Here is a 27,919-nt window from a genome sequence, read left to right on the forward strand (position 1 = left end):
GTGTCTGTTAATAAATGCATTTTTCTGTCGCGTAGATAACCTGCACTTGGTTCTGCTTTTTCAATAAATGTACCTAATAGGCAACTCACGCGACTCCGGCAACCAAAGTAACTAAGTTTATTTCTGGAAGATACAGAGAGTAGAGTCTAGCTGTCTTCTACCAGTGTCCCCCCGGTTCACCCGCAGAATGCGGCACATCTTCCACTGAGGTGGAATAGAAACGGTTCCAGGAAATCGATTACTTGTGCCACTGCTCACTTGGCAACTGAACGACGGGCTGCGAGGTTGCTTGTGAGTTTGGTTTGGAATAAGACCTAAATTGAAGAGCGACTAAAACGTTTAGGGGAGTTTAGGTTACTTATTGAAAGATTCTGCGAAAGGTGAGTATTTGCTATTGATATACTGTTGTTTCCGTTTTTCTTGCTGTAATTGTTGTTTACTTAAAGTTTCTTGTTTTTTTGATTTCCCGATGAATTCCAGAAGGATAAGAGCATTCTTAAACACAGATAGGCTACACTTTTCCACATCAGTTTATATTGATTTTCCATTTCTCTACAAATTATTAGTGATAATGGGCTATAAAGCCCCACAGTTGACGTGTCACCATACCCATAAAACGGGAAATGGTTCGAATCGTTTTTCCACCATCCATTTTCCCATAGGGGATTTGTTTTGTGTAGGCTTAACGTTTTGATAACCATTTAAATCTCTCTTGGAAAGGTGACATCAATATATTCAGCTCTATTTATGCTCCAATTCGAAAATTACCGCAAGATTTTATGGGTATTATGACTCATACTGTGGTACTCTATAGGCCTATATTTTCTGTACTCAACAATACGCCAACTATTGGCAATTGCGTATGGGCTAGTCTTGTGTTGCCATACTGCCAAAATCACTTCGTTGTCATGCCTAGAGGTCTGGAGAATGTTGTATTGCAAAAACAGTTTAAATTGTCCTCTGGCTACCAGCTGCAAGATTTGATTGGATGGTACATTTCAACGTATGGGGTGGGGGGTGTCAGCTATGACATGACATTTTGAGTTTGAAAACATCTCCTTTTTGTTATTGAACTACAGTGAAGTAGATTTACACCCGGTAACAGAATTGCGGTAATGAAATTGAATCATGGATCCCTGAACTGCACTACATAGAACAGCATAATTATCTATATGAATGTCATTCTTTTCATGGGGATGTATCCTAAATAGGTACACAACTGTAGAAATATGCAATATCCTCCTTTGCATATGTGGGTACTATTCTACACACTGGCTATTATTTTAATGCGCTCTGCCTCCAAACAAGACCAAATTTGTTTGGACCGAACCAACTCTGAACCAATCATAAATGTTTTATGTTTCACAAGTTTGGACATTATGGTAAAGTAGTTTAGTAGAGTACAGTACATTATAGTGTGCTCAACTCAGTGTGCTCTACTATGTACTGTAATTAACTCTATTTTACTGTACTGTACTGAGTTTTTTAAAAACTTTACTGTACTCTCCAAACTTGTGAAAAATAGGAGTCTGATTAGATTAGATCAGGACGTTTAAATTAAAGCTTGTCCGTACCGTTCCAAAAAAACGTCTGTGAACGTTGAAATCCAGGCCAGGGCGGACTGACCTAATTTTAACTACTTTTCAACGTCCATGGACGTCCGGTGTCGGTCGGTTTCTCACTGGGTAAGGATGCTGGTTACAGTAAATGGAGGGCTCAATGGTAGGTGTCGGTAAGAGCTGGGAGAGGTGACATTACCTGGAGAGGGAGAGAGAAAAGGAGGGGTTGTCCAGACTGTTTTCACACTTGCTTTGACCACCAGACGACAGAAAGGGAAACATACAGTGCCTTCGGAAAGTACTCAGACCGCTTTACTTTTTCCCAATTTTTGTTACGTTACAGCCTTATTCTAACTGTTTTTTTCCCTCATCAATCTACACACAGTAGCCAATAATGACAAAGCTAAAACAGGTTTTTAGAAATTTTTGCACATTTTACAAAAAAAAAACGGATCACATTTTTCATAGGTATTCAGACCCTTTACTCAGTACTTTGTTGAAGCAGCGATTACAGCCTTGAGTCTTTGTTAGGACGCTACAAGCTTGGTACACCTGTATTTGGGGAGTTTGTCCCATTCTTCTGATTGGTGGAGTGCTGCAGAGACTGTTGTCCTTCTGGAAAGTTCTCCCATCTCCATAGATGAACTCTGGAGCTCTGTCAGAGTGACCATTGGGTTCTTAGTCCCTGACCAAGGCCCTTCTCACCCGATTGCTCAGTTTGGTTGGGCGGCAAGCTCTAGGAAGAGTCTCGGTGGTTCCAAACTTCTTCCATTTTAAGAATGATCGAGACCACTGTGTTCTTGAGGACCTTCAATGCAGCAGAAATGTTCTGGTACCCTTCCCCAGATATGTGCCTCGACACAATCCTGTCTCGGAGCTCTACGGACAATTCCTTCGACCTCATGGTTTGGTTTTTGCTCTGACATGTACTGTCAACTGTGGGACCGTATATAGACAGGTGTGTGCCTTCCCAAATCATGTCCAATCAATTTAATCTATATATTTGCGCCCATCATCTCAGTGAACTAATCCATTGCTGAGGCCTAGACTAAAAGTCAATTTATGCTTGATTTGAAAATGTGGTTGGAGGCTCCAACCAGGAGGGTTGGAGGGTGTGACGCAATTGCGTGGCCTCCAGAAGCATGCGGAGGGCAAATCGAGCTCTGTACAGCTTCGCCATACGCTTCCCAAATATTGTAACAATGCGGAGGGCTCTGCATAGCTCCTCATTGACATGATTGGTTGACGGTAGGTGGAGGCGGTACATCCTGTAGAAAACACACACTCACTTCCTTGACAACAGCTCTGCACTGCTCCGCGATGCGCAAGAAGTATGAAGGCCCTGACTACTGCTGAGGCCATATCACCGTAAATGCTGCATGGCCAATGCAGACGTAGGATTGGCCAAGCGTCCAGATGCACAATGCACTTCTCTTTCCAGAATACGCTTTTCCCGCCAATTTGTTGACTTTCATTGTTTCATGACTCCATTGTGTGAATTGTTGGTGTTTTGATTGTTAGTGTAAGAATATGTCGAAGATAAATACACAACGCAGAGACTGAGGACGAGAGGTCAAAAGGATGAGACGTCAATAGAGTAATAATGATTTAAGGGAAAGTGTTTTTTCTGTAATAGGGAATTATTGATCAATGGTTCAGAGAAATGGGAGGAATAGGTCTTCTGAAATAGGATACTTGTTATTTGGCCATTGGCTAGTTTTATTGCAAGGAATTCTAATTGGTCAACCACAGGCTAGGGCTGGGTTATAAAACTACATGCTGTCCCTTTGTTTGGGGGAGAGAATCACTGGAGAGAACCGCTGGAGAGCATCACTGAGGACAGGGGAGAATGACCATCTATGATTTGTCTTCTTTGAAAAAAAACTATTTTCCTCCCCCTGATTTCCTTTGGAGTTTGTTATTGAAGAATAACATAAATCGCTAACATTAGTATATATCAATTCCCCATTACATACGGTACCAGTTAAAATGGCGCCGGAAGAAATGGCAGCAGTTTTACGGGCGCCCAACCAATTGTGCTATTATGTGGGGGGTTTTCACGTTATTTGTAACTTATTTTGTACATAATGTTTCTGCAACTGTATCTTACGGAGAAAAAAAAGAGCTTCTAAATATCAGGACAGCGATCACTCACCTCGGATTAGACAAAGATTTTTTCTTCAATAAGCTGGACGCACAGGACATACTCTGAACACCAGACAAGGCCAACATCCCAAGAGGAAGAGACGCAGGCACAGAGGACACCGGGCGGGATGCGTCGTTAGGATCCGCCGACGGCGAGTGGGAAAGCTGCCGTTACCGTCAATATTACTCGCCAACGTGCAATCATTGGACAATAAATTAGGCGAGGTACGATCACGAATATCCTACCAACGGGACATCAAAAACTGTAATATCCTATGTTTCATGGAATCGTGGCTGAATGACGACATGGATATTCAGCTAGTGGGCAAGATAGAACAGCACACTCCGGTAAGACGAGGGGGGGCGGTCTGTGCATATTTGTAAACAACAGCTGGTGCACGAAATCTAAGGAAGTCTCTAGAGTTTGCTCGCCTGAAGTAGAGTATATTGTGATAAATTGCAAACCACACTACTTGCCTAGAGTTTTCAGCTATACTTTTTGCGCCTGTTAATTTACCACCACAGACAGATGCTGGCACTAAGACCGCACTCACTCAGCTGTATAAGAAAATAAGCAAACAGGAAACCACTCACCCAAAGGCGGTGCTCCTAGTAGCCGGAGACTTTAATGCAGGGAAACTTAAATCAGTTCTACCTAATTTCTATCAACATGTTAAATGTGCAACCAGAGGGGAAAAATTATAGATCACCTGTACTCCACACACAGAGACGCGTACAAAGCTTTCCCTCGCCCTCCATTTGGTGAATCCGACCACAACTCTATCCTCCTGATTCCTGCTTACAAGCCAAAATTAAAGCAGGAAGCATCAGTGACTCGGTCTATAAAAAAGTGGTCAGATGAAGCAGATGCTAAACTACAGGACTGTTTTGCTATCACAGACTGGAGCATGTTCCAGGATTCTTCCGATGGCATTGAGGAGTACACCACATCAGTCACTGGCTTTATCAATATGTGCCTCGAGGACGTCGTACATACCCCAACCAGAAGTCATGGATTACAGGTAACATTCGCACTAAGCTAAAGGCTAGAGCTGCCGCTTTCAAGGTGTGGGACTCTAACCCGGAAGCTTATAAGAAATCCTGCTATGCCCTGCGACGAACCATCAAACAGGCAAAGCATCAATACAGGGCTAAGATTGAATCATACTACACCGGCTCCGATGCTTGTCTTATGTGGCAGGGCTTGCAAACTACAAAGTGAAGCACAGCTGCGAGCTACCCAGTGACACGAGCCTACCAGATGAGCTAAATCACTTCTATGCTCACTTCGAGGCAAGCAACACTGAGGCATGCATGAGAGCATCAGCTGTTCCGGACGACTGTGTGATCATGCTCTCCGTAGCCGACGTAAGTAAGACCTTTTAAACAGATCAACATTCACAAGGCTGCGGGGCCAGACGGATTACCAGGACGTGTGCTCCGGGCATGTGCTGACCAACTGGCAGGTGTCTTCACTGACATTTTCAACATGTCCCTGATCAAGTCTGTAATACCAACATGTTTCAAGCAGACCACCATAGTCCCTGTGCCCAAGAACACGAAGGCAACCTGCCTAAATGACTACAGACCCGTAGCACTCACGTCCGTAGCCATGAGTGCTTTGAAAGGCTGGTAATGGCTCACATCAACACCATTATCCCAGAAACCCTAGACCCACTCCAATTTACATACCGCCCAAACAGATCCAGAGATGATGCAATCTCTATTGCACTCCACACTGCCCTTTCCCACCTGGACAAAAGGAACACCTATGTGAGAATGCTATTCATTGACTGCAGCTCAGCGTTCAACACCATAGTACCCTCAAAGCTCATCACTAAGCTAAGGATCCTGGGACTAAACACCTCCCTCTGCAACTGGATCCTGGACTTCCTGACGGGCCGTCCCCAGGTGGTGAGGGTAGGTAGCAACACATCTGCCACGCTGATCCTCAACACTAGAGCCCCCCAGGGGTGCGTGCTCAGTCCCCTCCTGTACTCCCTGTTCACCCACGACTGCATGGCCAGGCATGACTCCAACACCATCATTAAGTTTTCTGACGACACAACAGTGGTAGGCATGATCACCGACAACGACGAGACAGCCTATAGGGAGGAGGTCAGAGACCTGGCCGGGTGGTGCCAGAATAACAATCTATCCCTCTACGTGACCAAGACTAAGGTGACGATTGTGGACTACAGGAAAAGGAGGACCGATCTCGCCCCCATTCTCATTGACGGGGCTGTAGGTTGAGAGCTTCAAGTTCCTTGGTGTCCACATCACCAACAAAATAGAATGGTCCAAACTAGAGGTCCACCGATTAATCGGGATGGCCGATTTAATTCGGGCCGATTTTCAAGTTTTCATAACAATCAGTAATCGGCATTTTTGGACACCGATTATGGCCGATTACATTGCACTCCATGAGGAGACTGCGTGGGATGCTTGACTACCTGTTATGCGAGTGCAGCAAGGCGCCAAGGTAAGGTGCTAGCTAGCATTAAACTTATCTTATAAAAAAACAATCAATCTTAACATAATCACTAGTTAACTACACATGGTTGATATTACTAGCTTATCTAGCTTGTCCTGCGTTGCATATAATCGATGCGGTGCCTGTTAATTTATCATTGAATCACAGCCTACTTCGCCAAACGGGTGATTTAACAAGCGCATTTGCGAAAAAAGCACTGTCGTTGCACCAATGTGTACCTAACCATAAACCTCACGCCTTTCTTAAAATCAATACACAAGTATATATTTTTAAACCTGCATATTTAGTTAATATTGCCTGCTAACATGAATTTCTTAACTAAATATTCAGGTTTAAAAAAATATACTTCTATGTATTGATTTTAAGAAAGGCATTGATTTTTATGGTTAGGTACATTCGTGCAACAATTGTGCTTTTTTCACAAATGTGCTTTTGTTAAATCATCCCCCGTTTGGCGAAGTTGGCTGTCTTTGTTAGGAAGAAATGGTCTTCACACAGTTCGCAACGAGCCAGGCGGCCCAAACTGCTGCATATACCCTGACTCTGTTACACAGAATGCACGAGAAGTGACACAATTTCCCTAGTTAATATTGCCTGCTAACATGAATTTCTTTTACCTAGGCAAATTGTGTCACTTCTCTTGCGTTCATTGCACACAGAGTCAGGGTATATGCAACAGTTTGGGCCGCCTGGCTCATTGCGAACTAATTTGCAAGAATTTTTACATAATTATGACATAACTTTGAAGGTTGGGCAATGTAACAGCAATATTTAGACTTATGGATGCCATTCGTTAGATAAAATACGAAATGGTTCCGTATTTCACTGAAAGAATAAACGTTTTCATTTTCGAAATGATAGTTTCTGGATTTGACCGTATTAATGACATAAGGCTCATATTTCTGTGTTATTATATTATAATTAAGTCTATGATTTGATAGAGCAGTCTGAGCGGTGTTAGGCAGCAGCAGGCTCGTAAGCATTCCTTTAAACAGCACTTTCCTACATTTGCAAGCAGCTCTTCGCAATGCTTCAAGCATTGCGCTGGTTATGACTTCAAGCCTATCAACTCCCGAGATTAGGCTGGCAATACTAAAGTACCTATTAGAACATCCCAATAGTCAAAGGTATGTGAAATACAAATGGTATAGAGAGAAATAGTCCTATAATAACTACAACCTAAAACTTCTTACCTGGGAATATTGAAGTCTCATGTTAAAAGGAACCACCAGCTTTCATATCTTCTCATTTTCTGAGCAAGGAACTTAAACGTTAGCTTTTTTACATGGCACATATTGCACTTTTACTTTCTTCTCCAACACTTTGTTTTTGCATTATTTAAACCAAATTGAACATGTTTCATTATTTATTTGAGACTAAATAGATTTTACTGATGAATTAAGTTAAAATAAAAGTGTTCATTCAGTATTGTTGTAATTGTCATTATATATATATATATATATATATATATATATATATATATATTAAAAAATCGTCCGATTTAACCGGTATCGGCTTTTTTTGGTCCTCCAATAATCAGTATCGGCGTTGAAAAATCATAATCGGTCGACCTCTAGTCCAAACACATGAAGACAGTCGTGGAAAGGGCACGACAAAGCCTATTCCCCCTCAGGAAACTAAAAAGATTTGGCACTTGTTGGCATCCTCAAAAGGTTCGACAGCTGCAACATCGAGAGCATCCTGACTGGTTGCATCACTGCCTGGTACTGCAATTGCTCGGCCTCTGACCGCAAGGCACTACAGAGGGTAGCGTGTACGGCCCAGTACATCACTGGGGCTAAACTGCCTGCCATCCAGGACCTCTACACCAGGCGGTGTCAGAGGAAGGCCCTAGAAATTGTCAAAGACCCCAGCCACCCCAGTCTTAGACTGTTCTCTCTACTACCACATGGCAAGCGGTACTGGAGTGCCAAGTCTAGGACAAAGGCTTCACAACAGTTTTTACCCCCAAGCCATAAGACTACTGAACAGGTAATCAAATGCCTACCCAGACTTTTTGCACTGTGTGCCCCCAACCCCTCTTTTATGCTGCTGCTACTCTCTGTTTTTCATATATGCATAGTCACTTTAACTATACATTCATGTACATACTACCTCAATTGGCCCGACCAACCAGTGCTCCCGCACATTGGCTAACCGGTTTATCTGAATTGTGTCCCGCCACCCACCACCCGTCAACCCCTCTTTAACACTACTGCTACTCTGTTCATCATATATGCATAGTCACTTTAACCATATCTACATACTACCTCAATCAGCCCGACTAACCGGTGTCTGTATGTAGCCTCGCTACTGTTATTTTTCACTGTCTTTTTACTGTTTTAATTTCTTTACTTACCTATTGTTCACCTAATACATTTTTTGCACCATTGGTTAGAGCCTGTAAGTAAGCATTTCACTGTAAGGTCTACACCTGTTGTATTCGGCGCACGTGACAAACTTTGATTTGATTTGAAATGTTTGGACACTTACTCATTCAAGGGTTTTTATTTTGACTATTTTCTACATTGTAGAATAGTAGTGAAGACATCAAAACTATGAAATAACACATATGGAATTATGTAGTAACCAAAAAAGTGTAAAACAAATCAAAATATATTTTATATTTGAGATTCTTCAAAGTAGCCACCCTTTGCCTTGATGGCAGCTTTGCACACTCTTGGCCTGTTGGCCACTTGGCCTGTCTATGCTTGGTTTATTTGACCACGTCAATAAAAAAATGTCTAAGAATAACAGTAGGTTTCACAGCTTTTTCTCCCAATTTTGTGATTACTATCTTGTTTCATCGCTGCATCTCCCCAACGGGCTCGGGAGAGGTGAAGGTCGTGTTGTCCGTCCCCCAAAACATGACCCGCCAAACTTTTTTTTTATTCGTTTTTTTATTTTAATTTTTTACTATTTTCTACATTACAGAATAATAATGATGTCAAAACTATGAAATAACACATGGAAGCATGTAGTAACCAAAAAAGTGTTAAACAAATCAAAATACAATTTAGATTCTTCAAAGTAGCCACCCTTTGCCTTGATGACAGCTTTGCACACTCTAGGCAATCTCTCAACCAGCTTCATGAGGAGTGTTTTTCCAACAGTCTTGAAGAAGTTCCCACATATTCTGAGCACTTGTTAGCTGTGTTTCCTTCACTCTGCGGTCCAACTATTCCCAAACCCTCTCAATTGGGTACTGTTGAAAAACAAAATGATAGTCCTGCTAAGCGAAAAACCTGGATGGGATGGCGTATTTCTGCAGAATGCTGTGGTAGCCATGCTGGTTAAGTGTGCCTTGAATTATAAATAAATCACAGACAGTGTCACCAGCAAAGCACCTCCACACCATCACACCTCTTCCTCCATGCTTCATGGTGGGAACCACACATGCAGAGATCATCTGTTCACCAACTTTACGTCTCACAAAGACATGGCGGTTGGAACCAAAAATCTCAAATTTGGACTCATCAGACCAAAGGACAGAGTTCCATTGCTTGTGTTTCTTGGCCCAAACAAGTCTCTTCTTATTTGTGTCCTTTAGTAGTGGTTTCTTTGCAGCACTTTGACCATGAAGGCCTGATTTCATGCAGTCTCCTCTGAACAGTTGATGTTGAGATGTGTCTGTGACATGAACTCTGATGCATTTATTTGGGCTGCAATCTGAAGTGCAGTGAACTCCAGTGAATTTATCCTATGCAGCAGAGGTAACTCTTCCTTTCCTGTGGCAGTCCTCACGAGAGCTAGTTTCATCATAGCACTTGATGGTTTTTGCGACTCCACTTAAAGAAACTTTCTAAGTTCTTGAAATTTTTCAGATTAACTGACCTTCATGTCTTAAAGTAATGACGGACTGTTGTTTCTCTTTGCTTATTTCACCTGGTCTTGCCATAATATGGTCTTTTCCCAAATAGTGCTTTCTTCTGTATACCACACTACCTTGTCACAACACAACTGATTGGCTCAAACGCATTAAGAAGGAAAGAAATTCCACAAATGAACTTTTAACAAGGCACACCTGTTAATTGAAATATAATATAAAATATGTTTTGATTTAACACCTTTGGTTACTACATGATTCCATATGTGTTATTTCATAGTCTTGATGTCTTCACTATTAAAAATAGTAAAAAATAAAAACTTGAATGTGTAGGTGTCTCCAAACCTTTGACTGGTAGTGTGTGTATCACAGGAAAATCAAGTTTATGACTGCACTGGGCCTTTAAGTCTCTGAAATACATTTTTGTGCTGGCTTAATTGATTAGAGGGCTTGTGGTTCAGAGGTCATTTAGAGCCTGAACAAGTGGCAAGTGTATTGTGCTGTGCTCCATTATTCAACACTCGTCTAAGCAGTAGTTCAACCAGTCTTTCTTACCTCGTTTTCAAGTTCCTTTTTTTCCCTCTCGATCTCTCTCTCAACGTATTTTTTGTACAGTACTGTACAGCACTTCAGTCTTTCTCTCCCTTTGTCTCGTTCACCTCCTTGTATTTCTAAATAAAAATGTCAGTGACTATTTTCTCCATTAAAACGTCTTCACAAGGAGTGAAACCTCCAGTCTGTAGAGGGCATCAACAGGAGATGACACATTCTTAATGACCGATTGGTCACTTTTCCTCATGTCGACCTCTTAACCTACAACTATTGTCTGAGCTCAAGGGGGGGAAGTAAAACTGAAAGTGAGGGTCGTTTTTCCTACTATTACTCATGACAAGACCTCCTTTCTATTTCTGAATAATTATTTACTTTCTTTATTAAGGCAATTTCTAAACGTAAACATCTGGATAAGTGTAAGAAGCTTTGTGTGAGATCCTGGGGGTTTCCACAATGCTAACAATACTTTATATCCTCTCTTATCTCACTTTATTACTCGCCTCTCTTCCTTCCTCAACAGGTGCCAAGATGTCCAATGAGGTTGACGCGGGGGACTATGGGCCAATGAAGCGGCTCAGTACCATGTTTTCAACCCTCCAGGATAAGCTACACCGAGACCGTGAGTGTTTTTCTTTAGAAGTGAAATGGAACTGAGCCAAAGTGTGTATAGAACATAAATTAGGCGTCATTGGAAAAGGTTCATCACAGATCTCTACGCAAACATAGAGTAAGAGGCAAGCATGGATCATCGGGATCATGAGCTAAACACGCCTGTCAAGCAGACACAAAGATTTAGCCTCGACTGCTTTGTTCGCTCTCACTCCGGCAAACACATTGGATTCCTAAAACCCAAACGACACCTCCTTATAAACACACATTTTTCTCCCTCCAGAAATTCACTTAGACTAATCCTGGAGATATGGGAGGAATTCAGATTGTCTTTTAATAAGAGGGATAACCAGGATAAAGCTGGACCATGCTGGATGTTTTCTATCATGTACTTTTAGACATTGTTTAGTTTTTTTTTTAAAGTTTTTTAAACACAGCTCCTGGTGTTTGACAGTGCATATCATCTGTTGTGGCAAGTCATCAGGGACACCGTTATGTCGGTGACCATCTAGCTTACTGGTTGTATTGGGGCTTAACTGGTGTTACCATGGTGATCACATGGTAGACTAGCAGAAGTATTTGCTTGTTTTGCAGAAAGCAGCACAGTCACACCTGAACTGTCACACAACTGTCACTGGTGGTTAACAAGGGGAATTGTCACATTGTCTTTTGAACAAATCCTCATTCTCAGGCTTTCACTGGCACCTTCTACCCCACAGGCAAAAACCACCTTTATGTAAGACCGTTGTCAGTGGCACTTCCTGCTATCATTTCTCCTCTTGTGGTTTCTGTTGGTTTACACACTGTTCCTCTTAGCTCTTTAGCTTCCTTTGGAGCGTTGTTGTTTTATTTTTATAAAACTATGTTTACCCCCTTTTTTCTCCCTATTTTGTGAATATGATCTTGTTTCATCGCTGCAACTCCCCAACAGGCTCAGGAGAGGTGAAGATTGAGTCATGCGTCCTCCGAAACATGACCCGCCAAACTGCACTTCTTAACACCTGCTCGTTTAATCCCGGAAGCCAGCTGCACCAATGTGCCGAAGGAAACACTGTTCAACTGAAGACCGAAGTCAGCCTGCAGGCGCCCGGCCCACCACAAGGAGTCGCTAGAGTGCGATGAGCCAAGTAAAGTCCCTCCGGCCAAACCCTCCCCTAACCCGGACGTTGCTGGGCCAATTGTGCGCCGCCCTATGGGACTCCCGGTCACGGCCGGTAATGACAGAACCTGGGATCAAATCCGGGTCTGTAGTGACGCCACAACGCTGCTATGCAGTGCCTTAGGCTGCTGTGTCACTCGGGAGGCCTTGAGTATTTTGTTTTAATCTATAGAGCATTGTATAGGCATCCTCCTAAACTAGTATAGAGCTGAATCCTAACTTAAATATTCACTCACATCTTCCATGGACATCAATGCATGACATTTAGCAAATTACTTTGGCCTACTGGACTGGCAGAATACCAAAATAAAATTATTCAGTTCCAAGCCATGTGGAGTTTGGAACAAACTGTTTCATGGTCCTCCTAGACCATTTATGAGAACCACCATTCCAAGCCACAGTTAGTTGACTGTCCCTCTCTGTCTGTGTTTTAGGGAGTGATAGGGATTTGACCCTGCCTCAGCCTACTGCCCCAGCCCTCGCGGTGACCTCTTTCTTTGAGTACCTGGTGGTGGTCAGCCTAGCGAAGAAGAGGGGGCAAGGGACGTATGAACCCCAGATCACATATCAGTTTCCCAAGGTCAGACCGACACTGACATAATAGACACACACACACACGCATAGTGAGCACCACTCTAAAATGTGTTTGTGTGTGTGTTGTAGCTAGCTAATATGGGGCGCTCACAGAGAGAGGAAGAAGAGAAGTCCCTGAAAGCCATCCTCCTTTTCTGTTTCCCAGAGGGGGTCAACTGGGCCCCCCTCACTGAATACCCCAGGTACGTGCCACCTCTCATATTCTCTCCATCTGTCACTGTCCTCATCTCTCTTTCTCTGTGCTTGTCTCTTTGTTTCTGCCCCCCCCCCCCCTCACTGATTGTTTTCTCTCTCACGCAACCCATTTTTTCAGTTCAGTGTCACACTTGGCTCAAAATATATCTGTGTGTGTATGTGTTGTTCGTGTGCAATGTTTGCAAACTGCAAAGCATCATCTCTTGCAAACAACTTCACTTTGACCCAGGAAGCAGAGGCATCTCTCTCTGTTCTACTCCTCTGCCAGAGAACAGGTTTGAATAGAGAGGAGAGACTGTTTTGTACAGCCAGAAGAAATGGCCTTATTATTTTCATTACAATGGATCCCTTCTTTAAGCCAGTCAGTGCTTCCTCTATGATTCTGTTCCTCCACCTGGATGCCAATGCAAATCAGTCTCCAGGTTACCTACTGTCATTAACTCTACAATCTGTTGTTACCTCTCTTCTCTCTCCATTTCCTTGCTTTCCTGTCTGGATCCACTGACTAGCAGGATGTTCGATAGTGGACTGTTCCTGCTTCCCTATAAGATGGGTGGTTGTGTGGTCTCATTTTCTTTATCCTACGTTCTCTTTTGGAAAACAGTTTTGGTTGAAGATGGATATAACACATGTTGATAGAGTAGACGCAGGTTCACTTTGCTAATCTGTTTCGCCCTCCCTCTCTATACTCTCTCTTAATTGCTCTTTCTGCAGTGAGACCTTCTCCTTTGTTCTGACGGAGGTCGACGGCAGTAGGAGGAATGGCTACTGTAGGAGGTTACTGGTAAATGGATCATCCATGGTGTGATTCTCATGATAGGACATGAGAATAATCTCTGGTATTGGGTTTTCTTGTTTCTCATGACATGATGTCGTTGACCGTTTTCTTGCAGCCCCATGGCAAAGGGGCGCGGGCTCCAGAGGCCTATTGCATCATCAGCCGGGTGGCCTGCTTTGGACTCTTCTCTAAGGTGAGCGTGGAGGGCAATGTAACACACACACACACACGCATTTGCAGACACATGCACTCGCACACATGCAGACACGGAGTGTGATGAACTGATGTCCTCATTCCGCGAGGATGTCTTCTAAACCTTACAGTAGATTATCTTTGCTGGGGCAGGTAAGGAGTCTATTTGTTGTCAGCAGTTTGTCTGTGTATTTACAGTGGGGAGAACAAGTATTTGATACACTGCCGATTTTGCAGGTTTTCCTACTTACAAAGCATGTAGAGGTCTGTAATTTTTTATCATAGGTACACTTCAACTGTGAGAGACGGAATCTAAAACAAAAATCCAGAAAATCACATTGTATGATTTTTAAGTAATTCATTTGCATTTTATTGCATGACATAAGTATTTGATCACCTACAAACCAGTAAGAATTCCGGCTCTCACAGACCTGTTAGTTTTTCTTTAAGAAGCCCTCCTGTTCTCCACTCATTACCTGTATTAACTGCACCTGTCCACGCACTCAATCAAACAGACTCCAACCTCTCCACAATGGCCAAGACCAGAGAGCTGTGTAAGGACATCAGGGGTAAAATTGTAGACCTGCACAAGGCTGGGATGGTCTACAGGACAATAGGCAAGCAGCTTGGTGAGAAGGCAACAACTGTTGCCGCAATTATTAGAAAATGGAAGAAGTTCAAGATGACGGTCAATCACCCTCGGTCTGGGGCTCCATGCAAGATCTCACCTCGTGGGGCATCAATGATCATGAGGAAGGTGAGGGATCAGCCCAGAACTACACGGCAGGACCTGGTCAATGACCTGAAGAGAGCTGGGACCACAGTCTCAAAGAAAACCATTAGTAACACACTACGCCGTCATGGATTAAAATCCTGCAGCGCACGCAAGGTCCCCCTGCTCAAGCCAGCGCATGTCCAGGCCCGTCTGAAGTTTGCCAATGACCATCTGGATGATCCAGAGGAGGAATGGGAGAAGGTCATGTGGTCTGATGAGACAAAAATAGAGCTTTTTGGTCTAAACTCCACTCGCCGTGTTTGGAGGAAGAAGAAGGATGAGTACAACCCCAAGAACACCATCCCAACCGTGAAGCATGGAGGTGGAAACATCATTCTTTGGGGATGCTTTTCTGCAAAGGGGACAGGACGACTGCACCGTATTGAGGGGAGGATGGATGGGGCCATGTATTGCGAGATCTTGGCCTACAAACCTCCTTCCCTCAGTAAGAGCATTGAAGATGGGTCGTGGCTGGGTCTTCCAGCATGACAACGACCCGAAACACACAGCCAGGGCAACTAAGGAGTGGCTCCGTAAGAAGCATCTCAAGGTCCTGGAGTGGCCTAGCCAGTCTCCAGACCTGAACCCAATAGAAAATCTTTGGAGGGAGCTGAAAGTCCGTATGCACAGCGACAGCCTCGAAACCTGAAGGATCTGGAGAAGGTATGTATGAAGGAGTGGGCCAAAATCCCTGCTGCAGTGTGTGCAAACCTGGTCAAGAACTACAGGAAACGTATGATCTCTGTAATTGCAAACAAAGGTTTCTGTACCAAATATTAGGTTCTGCTTTTCTGATGTATCAAATACTTATGTCATGCAATAAAATGCAAATTAATTACTTAAAAATCATACAATATGATTTTCTGGATTTTGTTTTAGATTCCGTCTCTCACAGTTGAAGTGTACCTATGATAAAAATTACAGACCTCTACATGTTTTGTAAGTAGGAAAACCTGCAAAATCGGCAGTGTATCAAATACTTGTTCTCCCCACTATGTGGGCGTCTGAGTGTGTCTACTTGGGTGCACTGCACAGAAGTGTGTGTGTGTGTGTGCGCGAGAGGAAGATAAACAGGCTGTTTTTAGTTTTGCCCTCTTAACCTTTTGCTCAGACAAAGGGAGATATGATTTCTCTACTTTATTAGGCCCCAAAGGTACCTGATAGTCTGTTTATGATAAACTTCTTATAACTATTTACAACTTGAGAGACACTCATCTACCTACACACACACACACAAAATTAGATGGCAACCTTATCTAGCTAGATGAGTAATATAAAGCATCGATCACAAGTCTAATTGCAATACAATTAGATAGGCCTGATGACACATTCTAAATGGTATGCTTAATATGGAGGCCGGTCTTCCCGCAACAGTGCGCTACTACGGTTTTAATGGTGATTTATAATTCTATATCTATGTGTGTTTCAGATCTTTGATGAGGTGGAGAAGCGCCGGCAGATCTCTATGGCGATGATCTATCCATTCATGCAGAGCCTGAGGGAGGCGCCGTTCCCTGCTCCTGGAAACACTGTCAAGATCAAGAGCTTCATTCCAGAGTCTGGAACAGAGGTATGGAGTATCGATATATACACACACACACCAAGGTTGTTAAAAAAAAATTATATTTGTTTTTATTTCTATTAGTTTAAAAAGATATCTTTTGAAGTTCAGTTTAGTTTCAGATAGTTTTCAGATCCACTTTACTAGATTTGATTTATTATAAGTTTTATATTGTTTTTGTATTGTTTAGGTTTAGTGTTCGTGACAGAAAGTAGCAAATGCCTGGGAGCAGTGGAGGCTGTTGAGGGGAAGACGGCTCATAATAATGGCTGGAAGGGAGCAAATGGAATGGCTTTAAACCATGTGATGCCATTCCACTGGTTTTGCTCCAGCCATTACCATGAGCCCGTCCTCCCCAATTAAGGTGTCACCAACCTCCTGAGGCTGGGAGCCATTTATGTGTTGTATAGTTTGTTTTTTGATGTCAATACATAGTGATGGGTCAGGTCATAGGTTAGGTTTAAAGGTAGACTCAGCGAGATGACGTAGATGCACAAAGTAAACAGTAGTCGTTGGTCAATTTCTGCAACAACCAGGAGCGTTGAAGCGAGAGGCTAAAGTTCTCTGCTGTTTTGGTCCCGTAGCTACCACGTTGTAGCGGCGTGAAGGGCACCCATGCACATGCACACATACTCTGTGTGACTTTGTAAGAGCAATCTTGCATTGTGCTCATCTCAATGGGCTCATTCGAGCGGATCACTTTTGTCAAGCCTTTCAAAGTGTTGCTTTCTGGGGATGAAAATTGTCCGACTTGCACCTACATGTCGACTGCATGAACTTTACAAAAATGATGTGATCGAAGGTCATGAAGGTTTGACTGCAGTCAACTATAGGTTTCTGCAGTTGATCTTCACTAATGTCATCCTGAAGCCATCGCCTGCATTGTGGGAGGCTGTATTATCAACCAATCATTAGGATGTTTTTGTTTGACCCACGCGAACGTAACCAAAGACATGATTGAAACAGGAGCCAATTTGCCGCAATTTATATGGAAAGTGGATACATAAAAATAAATGTGATATTTAAGGCTGTCATTAATTTATTTTACAATGCACATTATATCAACATTTCAGTACAGCGTGTGTGATATAGGGTTTAGATACATTTCTAAAGACAATGGCAACACTGCCATGTTGATCTGAGCCTGGCTGTTGGAAAACCACATTAGTGTCCGACTTTCGGGCGATCGACGATGCACCTCCCCCAATTTCACTCCTCGACTTTTGCATACAGTCTGCTGCTTTAACCTACCACCCTACCACCCTAACACACCCAATATCTGTGGCATTGCTCATAGCAACCGTCTACCATTTTAAAATGATCTAAAATCAGTCTCAATGTGACCTGCCAGATTCAGAAGCTTGAAAACCCCATTAGAATTTTTATTTTATACAGGAACACTTGAAGTAGATTTTAATTGTTAATGAACAATGATTAATTTAACTGGAGAGGTTCCAACAAACTTGATGCACCATAGAGCTCCTGACAGACGTGTACTATCGGGGCAGTCCCGTTAGATCTCTTATATACTGCTTACAGGCATGTTACAAAGGCATGAGTTAGCTTAGTCATCATTCCTCATTAAGTTAGGTTCATGCATGTGACAGACCAATACCTCACAAGGCTTCTTCTCTCCAAGCTGAGACCTTGAAAATAAGATATCCTTTCTTTAAATTGCAGGTACTGATAGTCAGTCACTTGCATGAACACAGAAATTGGTTATTAGAAAAGCAAAAACAGAACATTTTCCATCACAACCCCATTTGATTTTTACCCCCCTGATTTTGACTAAATTGTTTTTTCATGATTCGTTTTAGTTTACTATAATAATCTTGACACACACACACCCTGGCACATGTGCACACACTGGCACACACACAATGGCACAAACAGAGAGCGGGAGAGCTTCAGGTAAAGCGTTAGGATCAGGACCTTCATCCTAGATTACGGCACTAAGATACAGACACACAAACGTATACACACACTGAAGACCTGCTGTCGCTCTGCCCCTGGCCTGTGCGTCTTCAGATCATCAGTTTGACGAGGCCGTTGGACTCATGGTTGGAGCATGTGGATTTCCGGACACTGTTCCGCTGTCTCACAAATGAGGAGGTGCTGAAGGTGTTTGCGTCCACCGTGCTTGAACGACGAATCATCTTCATGGCTGAAGAACTCAGGTACAACCCTAACCCCTACCCTAATCCTAACCCCAAAAATGACATCACTGAGCCTGGGTTGTCTGGGACATAAGCAGGCCTGTTGTCTGCATGTTGAATGGGTGTAAAGTTTGTACCTGCTTCCCCCCCCTACAGTACCCTGTCCCAGGTGCTGCATGCAGTTGTGGCGCTGCTCTACCCGTTCACATGGCAACACACCTTCATCTCCATCGTTCCCTCAGTGCTGATTGATGTCGTCATGGCACCCACTCCCTACCTACTTGGTGTCCAAAGGAACAAACTGGATGATGTCATCGACCAGAGTGATGTGAGTGTGTGTGTGCGTGTTCTGTCTCTGGCAGAGCAGAATAATGTGTTTGTGTGTATGTCAGCTTAAAAAAACACTATGTGATGAAGAGTTGTTTGTTGGGGAAAAAAGCCAGAATTGCTATTGTTTTATTTTTCCCAATAAGTTTTAAGGGATGCTTTGGGATTTTGGCAATGAAACCCTTTATCTACCCCCCCAGAGTCAGAGGAACTCATTAATACCATGTGTATGTCTCTGCATCCAATATGAACAAAGTTAAGAGGTTGTTTTGTGAGCCAATGCTAACTAAAGTTAGCACAGTGACTGGAAGTCTATGGTATCTACTATCATGCTAGCAGTTACCATAACCTTCCAATCATAGCTACTTCCTTTAAACTACACGCAGACACATAAAAATGGTATCGGTGGGTTCATCTGACTCTGGGGAAGTAGATGCTAAAGTATGCCTTTTTTAGGGCAGTTGTTGAGTGCTGTAAACAATCAGTTGTTTTACTGTCTGTTTACTGGTGTGTTTGGGTTAAGGCATTCTGGCCTCTACACTGTGTTACAGGCTGCAGATGAAGCTATCCAGTGACACTCGTTAAGCAACTACTAACACGATTACAGTCTATGGAAACCAGCGAGTGTGTGTATCTCCAACCTGAAGATTTATGTTTGTCTATTTATTTGTCTGTGTGTCCTCGCTCTCTCCCCACACATGCAGATCTGTCTTAATGTGTGTTATTCTGTCTTACAAACAGATGCTCATTGTGGATCTGACAGAAGGAGCAGAGAACACCTTCATAACCTGTGTAAGTATCGCATGCGCTGTATTTCCCCCTCAGGTTCAGAAACAAACATACAGAAATAATCATTACACAATCATATCAGTAAACTAGCATCACTCCTCCTCACATGATTCTCATTTTGTATTCTGTGTGTGTCTGTGCAGTTCAGACCAGTTCTATTCAATGTTTTTCTCTCTCTCTTGCCAAATGTGTGTGTTCTCAGAAATACCTAAACATTACCGCTGGTCTAACAACAACCTCTCAGGTTCCTGTCTGTGTGTGTATCCTTTCTCTCTCTCTGGCACAGATAGGAGACGAGAGCACCATCCTACCAGAGAAACTACAGGAGGAGCTTCTCCAGGCCTTGTGTTGCAGAAGAGACAACTCCAGTGAGTGGACCCATCCTCCATTTTGTTATGACGGCGTAGATACCTGATGACTAGGTTCAAACACAATCTCTGAGGGAAGTTGTACTATCAACACATCCAGGGATTTCACTCTTGTTTATTGGGCTGAAATGGCTTTTTAAGAGGATCCAGTAAACAGTTAAGGGTCTCACAGTTCACACCAAATAAGGATCTCCCGTTCGTCTACTGATCGTTCAGCGCGCTGTTGACCTCTGACTGCCGACATTTCCGTGCTACATGTAAAATCGGTTTGCGCTTGGTTCACAAGTACTCTCGGCTGGCAAACACTATTGGTGTGTTCAAGCCCTTCAATAAAGAGTGACTCAGACTTTCATTCGATTTCAGCAAAGACTGACTTAGTCAGCCACAAATCGAACCATATAGGTTAGCGTCACGGTCCATACAAACCCAATAATAGAACTGAGATCCTCTGTGAAGAATGAGTGAAAAAGAATATGGATGTGCAACGAAATGGACTTCATGATTGCTGCAATAGAAATATACATATCTCACACAGGGTTGGGGAGTAATGGATTTGTAAGGGATTACAAAAGAACGGTAACTGTAATCAGTTACGGTACCAGAAATAATATTGTAATCAGATTACAGATACTTTGGAAAAACTATATTCCTTTTAAAATCAAAAAGGATGTTTGCGGGGGAAAAAATCTTTGACACTTCTGTTTTCTCAATGACATTCAAATCAGCATTGAAAAAAGTTTAAGTTTGTTCCACCTGAGCATGTCTGACCACAAGTCAGAGACCACTATGATGACACACCAAATGTGTTTGGATTGCGGGAAAAGAGAAGGAATAGGCTTTTGTGGGCTGCGGTCCAAGCTATGTCTTCCAATGGTGCGACTGATGTCGGCATCCAAAGATTTTCCAACCTGAAAAAACGCTTGTTGGTAAGGATGAGAGCAGTGGTGTAGTCTTTGGCGATACGGATATCACTTATTATTGATATCTACATGGCGCATTGTTGTGAATCACACTGCTACTCTCTGATTTAGCTATTTGCGCCTTACGGATTGTGGTTGTTGTGGATGGCTGTTCAGAAATCTAAATGTGTATTTGAACCCAATAATGGTTGCATTCAAGAAGTTTAAGCTGCTTATCAATCATTGTTTTTGAAACCAGTGGACAGCCAGTGCGCTCTTTCAACAGCTGCATAGGGTGGATCCCAGCCTATGGAATAAAAGTGGGGCTTTTATTGCTCAATCTAATTCATGCTGATGAAAAATAAATACATTCGTAGGCCTAATGGACACATGCTCAAACTCGCACACTTTTGATAGACTTAAAAGGGGCAATCAGTAGTTGCTATATCCATTTTTGGACTTATATTAATTTATATATATATATATCATATATATTAATGTAAAGATATTATTATATGTAGTAGAAAGTGATGGGTTAGATGAAGCCTACACAACCAACCCATAAAGTAAAATGTAACATCCATATATGGCCAGCTATGTCAACTTTACCATTGATTTATCCTGCAATAGATGTCATTCAATTACTAACATACATTTTTGTCGACTTCTAATGCCTCATAAGGGGAAAGTAATCTAAAAGTAAATGAATGTAATCAGAATACGTTACTGAGTTTGGGTAATCCAAAAGTTATGTTACGGATTACAATTTTGGACAGGTAACTAGTAACTAATGGATTACATTTAAAAAGTAACCTACCCAACCATGCTCTCGCATACTACACTGTGAACCCTGGCATATCCCCAAGTTTGTTAGTCTGAGTGTGTGGGGTGGGGGGGGAGTGTTGTGTTGTTGGGGAAACATACTGTATGAACATGAATACACAGGGCTTGACTGTGGCACAACCCTGGAAATTCCACTCTGTGTACTGCAATGCCAAAGTTGATCCAGCAACCTGGTCTCAGAGCATTTCGTGTTATTCTGTACATAAATCCGGGACACTCTTTAGTATGAAATGTTACATTTGGTATGGTTTCAGAGGACGGATGGTTAATTAAGGCAAAAATTAAAGAAGGGTGGTTGGTCGGGCGAACTTCTAGCAACCCAAAAGTTGCGAGTTCAATCTCATCATGGACAACTTTAGCTAATTAGCAACTTTTTAACAACTATTTAGCTACTTTGGAACTACTTAGCATGTTAGCTAACCCTTCAACTAACTCCTAAATTTAACCCCTAGCCTAGCTAACGTTAGCGACCTAGCTAGAATTCGTAACATATAATACGTTTTACAAATTCGTAACATATTGTAAATATGGCAAATTCGTAACATATAATACAAATTGTAATGGATAACATCATACGAAATGGGTGATGGACATCCTCAAATTAATACATACCATACAAAACGTAACATATCATTCTAAATGGAGTATAGGGTATTTACGTACAGAATAATACGAAATGCTCTGAGACCAGGTTGGATCCAGACAGATGCTACTCCTCAACCCCTACGCTCTCATACAAACAGACCCAAGCCCCACACACACGTTCACCATGTTTTGTGGTTGCCATACAGTTGTCATTTGCTTTACAACCCTATGATTGTGTTGACATCATAGGATGTCTCATAGCAGACAATACTTTAAAACTGACTGAATCTTCTGTTCACGCCGTGTTTTGCCCAGCTTCGGAACACAGTAGAGGGGTGATGTCAGAGGACTTCCAACATGTGTTTTTATAGACAACTCCTCAGCATCCTGACTGAAACATCTGTATTCTCTTCACTCTGTGTTTTGTATCTAGCCTCAGAGGAGTTAAACAAGGTGGTCTCAGAGGCCTTCCTCTCCTTCTTTGTGAAGACGGTGGGTCACTTCTCCTCCCATGTCAAAGGCAGCAGCGGTAGTAAGCCCGGAGTGTTCCAGAAGAAGAGCTTCTGCAAGGCCTCCGAGCACAAGGCCAGCCAACATTTTGTCAAGCGTTTTATCCAGACACAGATGTTTGACATCTTCATACAGGAAGTGGAGAGACGGCCCACACAGGAAGGTCTGACCGCATCACTACCTGATAGAATAGAATGTAATAGAATACAATATAACTTTGTACTTCCAAAGATAGATGTGTGGGTAATTCATAGATGAATATTCACTTACCCAGCCAGCAATGATTAATTTGTTTTTCCCCTGTCTTGTTTTTTAGGATTCTTCCACAAAAAAATTGCGGAGTACCAAGAGAGTAAGAAGAAGGAGAAAGCAAAGAGAGGTGAGGGGGCTTGTGGTGTAAATGTAGGCGTCTTCATACAAAATAAACAACTTATTTGTCACATGCTTCTTAAAACAACAGGTATAGACTAACAGTGAAATGCTTACCGGTCCTTTTTCAACTATACAGAGTTAAATATTTTGTTTTTAAATAGAAATAGTGACATGAGGAATAAAGATTTTTTTTTACAATTATGTAACACTGTATACAATGTCAAATAGTTGTAAACAGTTGTGATGCTGGCTGAGGGTGACAATACAGGATTTTTATTACATTGTTTGGGGGGGGGGGGGTCGATCAGATTTAATAGTGCGGCTAGATAGTAGATTCCATCAATGTAATTGTTTGCATCATTTCCAATCCCCAATATATATTTTTTGTAAATGTGTGTGTGTGTACATACATACATACATACATACATACATACATACATACATACAGTGGGGCAAAAAAGTATTTAGTCAGCCACCAATTGTGCAAGTTCTCCCAATTAAAAAGATGAGAGAGGCCTGTAATTGTCATCATAGGTACACTTCAACTATGACAGACAAAATGAGGGAAAAAAATCCAGAAAATCACATTGTAGGATTTTTAATGAATTTATTTGCAAATTATGGTGGAAAATAAGTATTTGGTCACCTACAAACAAGCAAGATTTCTGGCTCTCACAGACCTGTAACTTCTTCTTTAAGAGGCTCCTCTGTCCTCCACTCGTTACCTGTATTAATGGCACCTGTTTGAACTTGTTATCAGTATAAAAGACACCTGTCCACAACCTCAAACAGTCACACTCCAAACTCCACTATGGCCAAGACCAAAGAGCTGTCAAAGGACACCAGAAACAAAATTGTAGACCTGCACCAGGCTGGGAAGACTGAATCTGCAGTAGGTAAGCAGCTTGGTTTGAATAAATCAACTGTGGGAGCAATTATTAGGAAATGGAAGACATACAAGACCACTGATAATCTCCCTCGATCTGGGGCTCCACGCAAGATCTCACCCCGTGGGGTCAAAATGATCACAAGAACGTTGAGCAAAAATCTCAGAACCACACGGGGGGACCTAGTGAATGACCTGCAGAGAGCTGGGACCAAAGTAACAAAGCCTACCATCAGTAACACACTACGCCTCCAGGGACTCAAATCCTGCAGTGCCAGACGTGTCCCCCTGCTTAAGACAGTACATGTCCAGGCCCGTCTGAAGTTTGCTAGAGAGCATTTGGATGATCCAGAAGAAGATTGGGAGAATGTCATATGGTCAGATGAAACCAAAATAGAACCTTTTGGTAAAAACTCAACTCGTTGTGTTTGGAGGACAAAGAATGCTGAGTTGCATCCAAAGAACACCATACCTACTGTGAAGCATGGGGGTGGAAACATCATGCTTTGGGGCTGTTTTTCTGCAAAGGGACCAGGACGACTGATCCGTGTAAAGGAAAGAATGAACAGGGCCATGTATCGTGAGATTTTGAGTGAAAACCTCCTTCCATCAGCAAGGGCATTGAAGATTAAACGTGGCTGGGTCTTTCAGCATGACAATGATCCCAAACACACCGCCCGGGCAACAAAGGAGTGGCTTCGTAAGAAGCATTTCAAGGTCCTGGAGTGGCCTAGCCAATCTCCAGATCTCAACCCCATAGAAAATCTTTGGAGGGAGTTGAAAGTCCGTGTTGCCCAGCAACAGCCCCAAAACATCACTGCTCTAGAGGAGATCTGCATGGAGGAATGGGCCAAAATACCAGCAACAGTGTGTGAAAAAGCCTTGTGAAGACTTACAGAAAACATTTGACCTCTGTCATTGCCAACAAAGGGTATATAACAAAGTATTGAGAAACTTTTGTTATTTACCAAATACTTATTTTCCACCATAATTTGCTAATAAATTCATAAAAAATCCTACAATGTGATTTTCTGGATTTTTTTTCTCATTTTGTCTGTCATAGTTGAAGTGTACCTATGATAAATTACAGGCCTCTCTCATCTTTTTAAGTGGGAGAACTTGCACAATTGGTGGCTGACTAAATACTTTTTTGCCCCACTGTACATACATACATAGTACCAGTCAAAAGTTTGGACACACCTATTCATTCCATTTTTACTATTTTCTACATTGTAGTATAATAGTGAATACATCAAAACTATGAAATAACACACATGGAATAATCTAGTAACCAAACCAGTGTTAAACAAATATAAATATATTTGAGATTCTTCAAAGTAGCCACCCTTTGCCTTGGTGACAGCTTTGCACAGTCTTGGTGTTCACTCAACCAGCTTCATGAGGTAGTCACCTGGAATGCATTTCAATTAACAGGTGTGTCTTAAGTTAATTTGTGGAATTTCTTTCCTTAATGCGTTTGAGCCAATCAGTTGTGTTGTCAATTCGGAAAATTTCGGAAGAATTTTGAAAGTTGAAAGCTTCATTAAATAGTACCCGCAAAACACCAGTCTCAACGTCAACAGTGAAGAGGCGACTCTGCGATGCTGGCTTTCTAGGCAGAGTTGCAAAGAAAAAGCCATATCTCAGACTGGCCAATAAAAATAAAATATTAAGATGAGCAAAATAACAGACACTGGAACTCTGCCTAGAAGGCCAGCATCCCGGTGTCGCCACTAGGAGTGCCACCTCCTGGATGAGCGTTTTCCTGTTTGCTTATGGCGGAATACAGCTTATTGAGTGCAGTTTTAGTGCCAGCCTCGGTCTGTGGTGGTTTGTAGACAGCTACGAAAAATACAGATAAACTCTAGGTAGATAGTGTGGTCAACAGCTTATCATGAGATACTTTACCTCAGGTGACCAAAACCTTGAGACTTCCTTAGATATCATGCACCAGCTATTGTTTACAGATATGCATAGGCCCTCGCCCCGTGTCTTACCAGAGGCTGCTGTTCTGTCCTGCCGATAGCGCGTGAAGCATGGAGGAGGTGTGATGGTGTGGGGGTCCTTTGTTGGTGACACTGTCAGTGATTTATTTAGATTAAGACACACTTAACCAGCATTCTACAGCGATATGCCATCCCATCTGGTTTGCACTTAATGTGAATATCATTTTGTTTTTCAACAGGACAATTACCAAAAACACACCACCAGGCTGTGTAAGGACTATTTGACCAAGGAGAGTGATGGAGTGCTGCATCAGATGACCTGCCTCCACAATCACCTGACCTCAACCCAATAGAGATGGTTTGGGAATAGTTGGACCGCTGAGTAAAGGAAAAGCAGCCAACAAGTGCTCAGCATATGTGGGAACTCCTTCAAGACTGTTCGAAAAGCATTCCAGGTGAAGGTGGTTGGGAGAATGCCAAGAGAGTGCAAAGCTGTCATCAAGGCAAAGGGTGGCTACTTTGAAGAATCTCAAATATATATTTTGATTTGCTTAACATTTTTTTTGGTTACTACATGATTATTTCATAGTTTTGATGTCTTCACTATTCTACAATGTAGAAAATAGTAAAAATAAAGAAATCCTTGAATGAGTAGATATGCCAACTTTTGACTGTTACTGTATATGGCACAGTTGTTCCTTGTTTTGGTTCTTAAATACAAGTGATATATACCTTTTATTTTATCAGAATTGTCTTTAACCAATGTTGATCTTTAATGCAGGGCAAACAGACAAGCTCCTTACTTTTTCCCACTTCCACTTGCCTCTTCCATTTTTGCAGTAATGCTGGATTTAGTTGGTTGTATTTTTGGGGTAAAGTGGACATTTCCATATTTTTTTTTTTGGTAGCTGCATGTGTAAAAAAATTAAGTCGCACACCATGTATAAACTCCCAGCAATTTAATGGGTATTTACCAACGTTTCGGCATCACTGTGCCTTCCTCAGGGTAATGTCATGAATAGTTGAACCAGGTTATGTAGACACACAGTGCAATTAGTGTAACCAATGAAAATAGTGAGAGGTGTCATAATGATTAAGTTAATTAACATTAGTGAAACTGTTACAAAATACTATATGGCATATTAAATATATTACGCTATTGTTATCATATAGACACATAATGGAATATTGTACATCATATTAGCATCAACATGCATTATTTCATTCAATTTCACATCATTTCGTATTTCATTTTTGTTACATGTAATCTTTTGGTTCAACCTTAATATATTAATGAGCATCATCAACAGGGGGAACATATTAGCGTACACCTAATAAGCTGTAAAAATATTTTCTCAATTTATAAGACTTGTTCATAAGAAAGGCCTGAGATCAAAGTCAATATTCAGACCACTAGGGGTCAATGTTTTTAGATAGGATATCCAGTAAGCCTCCCTTTTGTAGGCTTTTCCACATGAACAGGTGATGAGATAGATTAATCTCTTGGTCTTGCATGAGATGATACCCCTAACAGGGATCTTTCGACCTGTATGTGGGTGTCTGAAGAAATACGTTTTTTATAGTGCTATTGCACTGTGTGCATGAGCCACATTTGTAGTTCCCATTAGGGATAGGTGTCTGAGTGGGCTCAGGGGGCATGTCAGATCTCACCAAACTATCTCCAATATTGCGACCACGCTTATAGACCACCAGTGGGGGTTTCTTGAAGAGGTGTGCAATTTTTTTGTCTGATTGCAGAATATCCCGTGCTTTTTCAGGATTCCTTTCATTTTTCTCCG

General features: G+C 42.1%; 1 protein-coding gene across 3 annotated transcripts; it reads left to right on the forward strand.

The window, feature by feature from the left end:
* LOC120063108 (DENN domain-containing protein 2D-like) lies at positions 1-26,596 on the forward strand. 3 transcript variants are annotated; one of them, XM_039013281.1, is made up of 14 exons: positions 1-380; positions 11,097-11,195; positions 12,779-12,924; positions 13,008-13,120; positions 13,848-13,917; positions 14,027-14,104; positions 16,308-16,448; positions 18,468-18,616; positions 18,752-18,923; positions 19,664-19,714; positions 19,998-20,079; positions 22,840-23,079; positions 23,233-23,295; positions 26,360-26,596. In XM_039013281.1, exons 2-14 carry the CDS (start codon positions 11,105-11,107, stop codon positions 26,392-26,394), a joined length of 1,431 nt encoding a protein of 476 aa, XP_038869209.1. In that variant the 5' UTR covers positions 1-380; positions 11,097-11,104; the 3' UTR covers positions 26,395-26,596. The 3 variants fall into 3 exon arrangements, with proteins under 3 accessions (XP_038869209.1, XP_038869225.1, XP_038869216.1); XM_039013297.1 differs by lacking the exons at positions 1-380; positions 11,097-11,195 and adding an exon at positions 12,334-12,428; XM_039013288.1 differs by lacking the exons at positions 1-380; positions 11,097-11,195 and adding an exon at positions 12,355-12,399.
* Positions 26,597-27,919: the final 1,323 nt, after the last annotated feature.

This window comes from Salvelinus namaycush, chromosome 2, assembly GCF_016432855.1.
Source record: "Salvelinus namaycush isolate Seneca chromosome 2, SaNama_1.0, whole genome shotgun sequence".
Taxonomy (NCBI): Eukaryota; Metazoa; Chordata; class Actinopteri; order Salmoniformes; family Salmonidae; genus Salvelinus; species Salvelinus namaycush.